The 10,433-nt window shown below is 35.9% G+C and overlaps 1 protein-coding gene across 1 annotated transcript; it reads left to right on the top strand.

Moving 5' to 3' along the window:
- The first annotated feature begins 1,573 nt into the window (after nucleotides 1-1,573).
- LOC125240489 lies at nucleotides 1,574-9,977 on the top strand. Its single transcript, XM_048148383.1, has 6 exons — nucleotides 1,574-1,601; nucleotides 2,949-3,094; nucleotides 3,543-3,803; nucleotides 5,527-5,592; nucleotides 6,083-8,125; nucleotides 9,079-9,977. Exons 1-6 carry the CDS (start codon nucleotides 1,574-1,576, stop codon nucleotides 9,160-9,162), a joined length of 2,628 nt encoding a protein of 875 aa, XP_048004340.1. The 3' UTR covers nucleotides 9,163-9,977.
- The last annotated feature ends 456 nt before the right edge of the window (nucleotides 9,978-10,433 follow it).

Below are 10,433 nucleotides of genomic sequence, written 5' to 3'. Positions count from 1 at the left end.
ATTTCGACACTATATGATCGGTGGGTAAAAAGTACTTTTTTCTATTATCCCTTACAATTTTTTACATTTTGCTTATACTTATCGCAAACGTAATCTTCAAGCAAGCAAACAACGATCGTCTTAGAGCACTTTGATTGTAAGAGACCGCCGACCGATTATCCGTATCCCTCTAACGATACCCATATTATCCGTATCCGTTTCCGTATCCGTATCCGTATCCGTATCCGTATCCGTATCCGTATCCGTATCCGTATCCCTATCTCTATCCCTATCGCTATCGCTATCGCTAACGCTATCGCTATCGCTATCGCTATCCCTATCGCTATCGCTATCCCTATCGCTATCCCTATCCCTTATCAAGATAACACTAAGTTCTCGCGCTTTGTACACATATTTAAAGTCACATACAGGTCGAATGCGATTAATTAACATTATTTTTACCTTTTTTCCCAACGTTTCGGCCAGGTTGCACTGGCCGTGGTCGCGGAAGACTGACGTCCCAGCAAAATGTCACCGGAGATGTAAACAACACAAAACTACCCGATATTAATTTATATAAATGTTCGGGGTAGACAAATAAATATAATCTACCCGCATGTAATTATTTACGACATCACATTAGAAACCTCAAAAATAACAGTGCTTCTCCACTATTTAATGGATGTTATTATACATATAAACCTTCCTCTTGAATCACTCTATCTATTAAAAAAAACCGCATCAAAATCCGTTGCGTAGTTTCAAAGATTTAAGCATACAAAGGGACATAGGGACAGAGAAAGCGACTTTGTTTTATACTATGTAGTGATAGTGATAGTGAAGTGATAGTGATTTGTCATTACTTAACATAAGGTAACCTGTTACTGGACAAATAGTGTACCTACCTACATACCTTTACTTTTAGAAATAGATTGAGCGTAACGCCAACAAACTGCTACGCAGTTTGGCCCAACATTAATGTAAGGTACCCACAGTAAATTGTAATTTTTGATAAAACAATTTAAAAAAATTACATATATATATATATATATATATATATTTATATTCCGTAAACCATTTGGCGTCCCACATGGGCGAAATTCCGTTTAAAGTGGCGTCCACCTGCTTTTGACGTCCGGTATACGGACGTCAAATAGGATTACCACTGAAACATAACTATTATGACTATAGTACTACTGTGGACATCGACTTAAAAAAAATTTATGGATGCCATTTGCATATCAGATTGAATGAATTTGTATTTCAATTAGTTCAGGTTGTTTCCGTTTTAGCGCGTAGCGCTGACATCGAGTTAAATATACACATTTGTATACTGGCTGTACGTTATTAGGCAAATTTGGCGTCCTCATGCGACGTTGCCGGTTTGATTTATTTTGTCTTATAAGCGAATAACGGACATAAAGGGTTCTTTGAATTAGCTTAATAACAATGTGTCGTTGCCTACTGCGTTGCGCTGTTGAAACTTTAATTAAAGACCGGCGCGTATACTGTTAGTACGTGTTCAAAGTAGTTCGGCGTCCCCTTGACCAGATATTTATATAATTATATTTTCCAAACTGTGACTTAAAAGAAAATGCCTCGAAAGGAATCCAAGCTTAAAGGTAAGTCATTTTTATACTTCTAATGCAGCTGCTGATATCTGCACCTGCTGTTTATTTAATTACTTATAGTTCTATTATGTTAGGTATCAGTGGTAAACAGGAAGTATATTAGTTGAAGTATTTAAGTATATTTGAGTCATGCCCTAGCATCCAGTCAGAGACAGTACTTATTAAAGTTACTACCTGCTCTCTTATACGCAGTTCTTGGTGTTTTTGTAGTGGTTGAACTCTTAACGCATATTTTCGCAATAATGGTTCTATATATAGACGTTGATCAATTTTTGACTATATCTATGTTGGAAGAATCTCTTCATAATCATTTAATTTGGCCATGGGATATAACACATTTCATTTTAAGATCATATTGTATTAATTGTGGAATTCATATTAATGATACAAATCTGCCACAACATTTTATATTTGATATAAATTTTGGGCACAATGTACTCACGCTGCTTCAACAACCATTTTTTTGGTGTAGGAACTGTACTGCATCATTTTATGACCATTACCCACAAGATGAGTGCATTCATTGTCACACATGATTGATATCTAAGTACTTATTTTATTTAAATACAAATTTTCGTTCATATTTATTTCAGTGCGGTTTTAGGTAAGCAGTTTTGTCAAGTACCGGCCAGTTCAATATTTTTTATTTTATAGATTTGTAGCACCGTGTTGTCTCGGGTCCCTATTCTGTAGGTATAGCACAGGGGAACTCGATAAAATGAACAATTATTTATTGAGTAGGTAATATTAAGCATTCGTATTGAAATGCCGAATGGACCCTATTACATTAAAAAAACATTTTTTAGTCGTCTGTATCTTTATCATTCAGCAGATTTTTCTACCTCTATTTTTTTATCGAATTAATTATAGTACTTTGTCGCTGCCATGGGGGAGGCCTATGTCCAGCAGTGGACGTCTTTCGGCTGGCATGATGATGAATTAGTACTTAAGTACCTACTTTGCACTTTTAATCTTTTTCTGCCTAGCGTTTATCCCATTTTCTGCCATTCTCTGGCTTGGGGCCCGCATGACAATCGTATCCCGTGAATTGGCGTAGGCACTAGATTTTAAGAAAGCGTCTGCCATCTGATGAACTGCCAACCCAAAGGGGAAACTAGGCCTTATTGGTATTAGATCCGATTTCCTTACGATGTTTTCCTTCACCGAAACGCGACTGGTAAACATCAAAATGATATTTCTGACATAAGTTTCAAAAAACTCGCTGGTCCGAGCTGGGAATCGAAACTGAGACCTCCGGACTGAAAATCGAGCGTTTTACCGCCACGCTACCAGCGTGCCACTCTGCACTTTAAATATAATATTAAAATTTTATTTTAGATCATCGAGTGTATACTACAAGGTATAAAAAAACTTATAATGAAAGAGTTAATGGAAGTTTGACCTTACTAAAAGCAAAAATTAAAAATAACCAATTGAAGAATATCTCCAGGAAACCACTACAAACAGAGGAGTTAGATGCCCAGGTAAGACTTGATATTATTATTATATATTCTTTATTGCACCAAATATTACAAAAAGTAACAAACTTAAACTTGATATATTTAACGTCAAAACTAAAATGCTGGTGTATTTATTGTTTATTTAAAATTGATGATTTATTAGATATTGTCAATTATTCACTGAATTATCATCATCAACTTCCTAATGTTTAATGCGGGCTCTACTATGGTTTAGGGAGCTTGACATCCGCCTTAGGTAGAATGGCAAGTTTCGGCGCAAGCTCTAATTTTAACGTAAGCTACGTAAATCTGACCCAGAGCGGCACATGACTCAGAGTCCAAATTTCTCACCGTTAGGTTTCTTCACGAGCTTTTCGCAAATTGTAAATCGTAACCTTCTGATTGAAAATAGGTGGCACGCCTTCGTGCAAAGCTACCAAAGTGAAAAAATAAAAGGTTGTATATATTTCAGGAAACCTGTAGCTCTGAAAAACATACGACTAGTCCCATTTTAGACAAACCAGATGTTACTACTTGCGAAACCTCGTCAGAAACCAATATTGCCACAATTTTGCTTCCTTTAGATGACAATGAGAATGCTGAGGTGGCTACAAAAGAACCCGATATTATCGCGGCTGAGAGCGACGAAGACGAATATGATTTTGGTTCTGATGCCACTTATGTCCCGGAAACTGAAGAATCTGAATGTTCTGAATCTGATTCAGAAATACACGTAAGTTTACATTTTTTTTGCTTATTATAAGAGTTGCAACATATAATAATAGATATTTATAAAGGTCATCAAAACATTATTTTTATAGCAATATCACCACAAACTACTAAGAAGATACTACGTATTAGACAGCCATCTGCCATACATTTGGCCTAGACTTTATCAAACCTGATATGCAAAGATAGATAGTGACATTTTTTTTTATTATTTAAATGGCGGGAAATTTAGATGTCAAATGGTTAAAAGCGCGGGAATTTTAAAAATCGAATATTTAGTAGTATTCTTGTTATGCAACTTATGCATATTGTTAAGTTTATTTCTGTTAAAATAAAATTACTTCAGTTTAACAATGATATCGAAACAAACTTACTTAAACTGAAATAATTTCTGAAATAACACTAATTAATATTTTTATTTAAACAGCGATTTATTTTCTAAGCCTCTTTTTTACCTACATATTTAGAGCCTGAGTCTGCATTTAATTGCAAGTTTTTATCATTTCACCTCGAAACATCTGTCCCTTTGAGTATTTAGTTTATTAAATAACACCAATTATATATACACAACGTAACTGACGCCGCAACAAATCACGTAACACTTATACGATATGTCCAATATAAATACTTATAATCGCATGAGCCGAACGATATTATGCTGGATTTTTTTTCAGTGTACTATATTTTCGATGCGTGAACTATTTGTGGACTTTCATTTCACATTCATATTTTACACATTCACTGCAATTCAACATTTCCAACACCTTTCTCCAGTCGAAGATATCTTGCAAAGAGTGTGGGGATAGGTCATATGGTTACTTATTTCTTCGGGTCCGGGTTCGAATGTAGTTTTCATTAAATTGATAAGTACATACAGAAACGAGTTACCAAATGAGACTTGGCTTTAATTAACTAAAATCGTGCAAAATAATTATAAAATAGATTGACAGACATTTGGATATAAAGACATATGTCATAGCAATCATCGCAATAGCACAGAAACAAGTTTGCAAAACAAAAAGGTACAAGGAGAGGTTATATCAGGAGGGCAAGAGGGTGAAGGGGGTGAAGTATAAAAGTCATTAGCAAAGAGTATAGTAAGTATATGTCATCAGGCATCTTTGCATTTGACGTTTACAGAGGTGAAATTCGGAAACCGGACATAAATACCCGTGAAATCACATTCAAACTATAAAGGCGGCAAAAAAAATAGTCTGGTTTGTGTGAAAATCGAGACATTAAATTGCTATTTCTTTATAGAGTTAGGAAAAGACAGCTGACCGCGGATTAAAAATCTCGCGCATTATTTAGGTGAAAAAATACCACCTTGAGTATTATTTCAGGATGTATACAGGTACTAGTTATTGACTAATGGCCTTGTGGGGGCAGAGTAGAATAGCATCAACCTTTTACATATTTGGGTGGCCCCGCCATCCTCTTGGGCTTTAAGGCGGGGCACCCAGCCAATGGGCAAGGATAGTGGGCTAATAACTTTCTTACCTCGAAACTTAACTGATTAAAAAATCTAAAAAAGTACAAAACCGGACCGATTACTGGCTGGTACGGAGTATTGTGGATGCCTTCTGCCCCATGACTAGATAGATGGCTAAGGGACACAGGATTTTAAAGAGAGTTGTTGACTTTAAAACCTTTTCCTTTAAAATGTTAGTAGAAAGTGCGATACTGTTATGTTATGTTTCATTTCTAAGCATTTTAATTAATTTCAGATTGTATCTACTGGTCACGAGCATGAGACAGAGGATACTTTTGGACTCTATCACGAATTAGAACATGTAAGTTAACCTTTATTTTAATGTTATGTAATGTGTATACAAATATTTCTATTATATTCTAAGTATTGATATTATATTAATGAGGACGACATTACCGACTGAAGTCGTTTACACATGGACTATATGTACATGGAGAATTTAACTAAATGGGTTCAAAATACATATATAGTTAAATTAGAGGATAGTCGATGGCGTCCAATGGGAGAGGCCTATGTTTAGCAGTAGATGCAAGTAAGGTGATGATGATGATGATAGTCAGGCCGTTTTTGTTTTATTTGCGCTGCATAACCATAGTTAGCCTTTTAATTTCTATGATTACGTAAATATATAGAATAACCGGTTATAACCGATTAACCGGTTACTTTTATATCGTAACCGATAAAATACCCGGTTATGAAAGCTGACCGGTTATTGCATTCCCTACCAGTTACTAGTCATGGTTAACCTTAGCTTGTGGTTAAAAAATTTTATAACTACTGATTTATTTCAGGTTGAACCAACTGACCGTGACACGACTGCGACTGCAACCCCGGTATTGGTAAACAGAAATTCAGAGTGTAATAAAAGAAGGCGAGAAAGGGATTTTTGCTTTTATTGTGAAAGTTTAGTTTTAAATTTTGCAAGGCATGTTGTTAGAAACCATCCTGCGGAGACCGAAGTTCAGAGAGCTTTGTCGGCTCCTAAAAATAGTAAGCTTCGTAAAACTGTATTCGCAAATTTGCGTAAAAAGGGTAATTATATTACTAACAGTCAAAATGAATCATTCAAACCTATGAAAAAACAAAAATATTCCAAACACGAGGACTATTTACCATGTACTACGTGCTTAGGGTTTTATGCTCGAAAACAACTTTGGAAACACAAAAAAAAATGTCAGAATTTACCTTCCAGCTCAAAAATTCAAGCCGACGCACAAAATTTTCTACTACGAAATATAAAAGTTAATCAGAAGTTGGTGACCGATGTTTTTCCACGAATGCGGGCAGACAAAATATCTTTGGAGGCAAAAAAAGATCCATTAATTTGTTCTTTTGGCTTACAATATCTCAGAACACACCGCGAAGCACATTTCATAAATGTAACTTCCAGGAAAATGCGAGAGCTGGGAAAATTAATCTTAGAAATAAAAAAAATAAAGCCTACTATAAAAAATCTTTTAGATGCGTTAAAGCCTGAAAACTATGACACACTAGTCCTAGCTACGAAGAATGCAGCCAGTTTCGATAGTTCCAAAGAAAGATATAATTCTCCGACGTATGCAATGAATATTGCCACTTCAATCAAACAATGTTGCAGTATAGCGTTATATGAATCATATAAGTCAGAAGTTTGTGCCGAGAGTGCAAGTATTCAGGTAAATCTCAAAACTTTAACAAGTTTGATTCAAGACCACTGGAAATTTGACGTCTCTAGTCAGGCAGCTGACGATTTAAATATGAATAAATATAATAAAACAACTATAGTTCCCTTGGCGAGTGATTTGAAATGTCTTAAAGAACATTTATGTAAAGCAGCTGCCCGATCATCAGCTATGCTCACTGGGTCGCAGTCAACATTAAATTGTCTTGCTTACGATGAATTGATTGAAACAGTATTCTGTCGCGTTATTTTACTCAATCGTCGACGGCCAGGAGAACTAGAAAGATTGCAGTTGAGTTATTACCAAAGTTATGATTTGAAAGATGATGAACAAGGTAAATATCAAGAATTTGAAAACGTTCTGTCTACAACTGAAAAAATACTGGTTAACAATCTCAAACGAATCGTAATTCGCGGTAAAAGGGGACGGGGAGTTCCTGTTTTATTTAGCAGTGATGTGCAAAAAGACATTGATATTTTGATGTCTCAGCGTCATAAATATATAGATAAAAACAACGACTACATGTTTGCTAAAAGTGGAGGATCCCTTTTGTGTGGTTATAAAACAATAACAAAATACTCAAAGTTGTGCGGAGCGAAAAATCCTAAAGCACTGACTTCCACTCGCCTTAGGAAACATTTGGCTACATTGAGCCAATTGTTTAATATGTCAGAGAATGAAATGGAACAGTTAGCTTCATTTATGGGGCATACTTTGTCGGTCCACAAACAAAATTATAGGTTGCCAGACGATGTGTATCAAACGGCTAAAATATCTAAACTTTTGTTTCTCATGGAGAGTGGAAAAGCTGACATCTACAAAGGGCAATCGTTGGATGATATAGATCTCAATTTGGAAGAAGAAATATTAGGAGATAACATACAAAATGAAGACATCTTAGATTTTGCTATGGAGGAACTTGATTCTGCTGAAAAACCTTTGACAGATTCAACTACGACAGTAACACAACCCACTCCATCTTGCTCAACTACTATATGTCAGCCAAAGAAAAAGCGAATACTGGTTCCGTGGACTTCGGAACAAAAAAATGTTGTACTAAAATATTTTGCAACACATATAAAAAGAAAAACACCACCAAAACGTCATGAATGCAACAGCTTAAAGAACCAACATCCTGATTTATTGAGTAATAAAGATTGGCTGAAAATTAAGGTGTTTATTCAAAACACATATAATAAGAAATAAAATATGTGTAACAATGTTCCATATTAAGAGTAGAATGATTTATATAATCATCCCGGCCTTTTGAGAGCGGCGTTGCTCTTTTGGTCCTGAAGAAATACTCACGGAGTCTTTCTCCAGGACCAAGAAACCAATGTCAATTTCAAAACGTCGGAATAATTATTAAAGTTAATCTACTCGCGATTAAATAGACGCTCATTACTAATACTATTCTACATATATGTCATTTTTGTTTATATTTTTCGGGTTCCGTACTCGAAGGGTGCCTAACGGAATCCTACAGGTACACGCGCTTAAACATTGTACATATGTTCATCGTAGACAAAAGCTCTTGACTAAGGCCATTTCTTATTATTCTATTACAATGTATTTGGTATGTTAAGATAAATATTATTCCGGAAGTCTTTAAGTACATAGCGAAGGTACGACACCTTCATTCAGTGGTTAAAGCTCTTTCTGAGCAATCGAGTGTATTAAAATAGTAAATAGAATAAATATTTTACATGGCGTCCGGTGGGAATACACCAGAAGATGATGGATATGTGGATATGCAATTACTTGCATTTCGACTGCCGTCTTATGGTACGTTTAGATAAAAACTTTGTGATAAAAAACATACCAACTATAATGTGCACCCTTTTTTCACGATTTAAAGTTGCGCCCTCGTAATTTTTATGCAAAAAGTATCTAATAGTCCGTACCGTCAATACTCGTTACTTCGCGTGCACTTGTAACTGCATTTATGGTTGTCAATACGATTCATTTAGAGTTATACGGTCAGCGTCAAAAGTAAGTGATAATTTTCGTATAGAATTTGACGTAAATCAGTACTAAAATTGTTAGTTACTTTTGACGCTGACTGTACATACCTAATCATATAATATACCCGCAGATCAGGCATATATTAATTCATCAAAATGTAGTTTCAGAAACAGAAATTGATTCACGAAATACCACTCCTACGCCTTCTCATATTTCTCTACCACCACCACCACCCGAGCTACTGATGTCAACAGATTCGGTTGAAAGAGCGGAAATGCAGACAACATCCTCTCAGTATGTGTGGCGAGGATCCGTCGGTTCCGAAAATGTAAGATGCGTAAGCATCACTATAGCAAAAAGCCAATTGTTTAAAATTAAAGTAGCGATAGCTGTAGGTATTTGCTATGCAGCTGTATCCATGTTGTTAAATGTGTGGATTTTAATGTTAATGATACGTTAATTTATTATTAGCGATCCATAAGATATTTGATCCTAAGGGAATCGAACCCACGCCATACGGCCTAAAACAAAGCACAAAGCACGCACGAATGGTGGGTTTTGTGGGGCTCGATCCCACAGGGTCGATTCTTTTTTACTGTTTTCGTTATTTGTTTGGGTTTAACCTTTTGAACGCCAGCATACGAAATGCACACAAAGCAGAGTACAAATTGTAATTTCTACAAAGTGTAACAAAAAAAGTGGGGATCCGTTTAAGGGCATATTTGGTATCGTATTTACGATAATTTTTGTACGGGCCTCGTGTCGTTCCAGCAGGTACCGTCAATACAAAACCTAATTTTTTTTGGCGCCATAAAAATTTTTCTTCCAGTTTTTCCTACCGAAAATACGGATACCTTATATGCCCTTAAACAGATCCCCACTATTTCTGTTACACCCTGTATGAATAATTGAGGGGACCCCATGTTAGTAATACTGTTATTGTTTTAGTTTTCAAGCAACATGCCTTGCTATTTACTTGCTAGTACTTCTTTTCTTACCAATATGAACTGCACTTGAACAATCGTTAAGTACCTACATAAGCGTTCGTGACTTAATATTTAATATAATATAGCGGGACCGTAGCATATGATTGGCGCGACTGTATTTCGCCAGCGGGATAGATATTTGTCACTTCCTCACAGTTTTCACAAGAAAGTGACAGTCACGCCAATCACGTGCTAGAGGTACGTTAAAAATATTATGTCTTCATGAAATATTTTCGTTATTGTACCGTCTGAGTCTGATTCTATTGTCTTCTTGTCGTCGCAGTCAGTCGTAATCTGTTTTGTCAGCAGGCCTAGCACATGATGGCCGCGAGAGTATGTCGCCGCGAGATAGACTACCTGTCCTTATGTCATTAATACAATTAGACAAAGACGTGTCATCTATCTCGCGGCGACATACTCCCGCGGCCATCATGTGCTAGCCCTACAGGGTCAATTATTTTATCGTGTTGATTTTTAATTTAAAATTGTCTATTCTGAAAAAGTGTGTCAGTCAGCCAGTCTGCCAGAAA

This window comes from Leguminivora glycinivorella, chromosome Z (assembly GCF_023078275.1).
Source record: "Leguminivora glycinivorella isolate SPB_JAAS2020 chromosome Z, LegGlyc_1.1, whole genome shotgun sequence".
Lineage (NCBI taxonomy): Eukaryota > Metazoa > Arthropoda > Insecta > Lepidoptera > Tortricidae > Leguminivora > Leguminivora glycinivorella.
The sequence above is the reverse complement of the archived record's forward strand: the minus strand, read 5'-3'. Positions and strand labels throughout refer to the sequence as shown.

Coding starts and splice junctions, on each gene's coding strand:
- LOC125240489 (XM_048148383.1), top strand. CDS start 1,574: ATGCCTCGAAAGGAATCCAAGCTTAAAG. Junction 1,602..2,948: donor AAAGGAATCCAAGCTTAAAG/GTAAGTCATTTT, acceptor ATTTTATTTTAG/ATCATCGAGTGTATACTACA. Junction 3,095..3,542: donor CAGAGGAGTTAGATGCCCAG/GTAAGACTTGAT, acceptor TATATATTTCAG/GAAACCTGTAGCTCTGAAAA.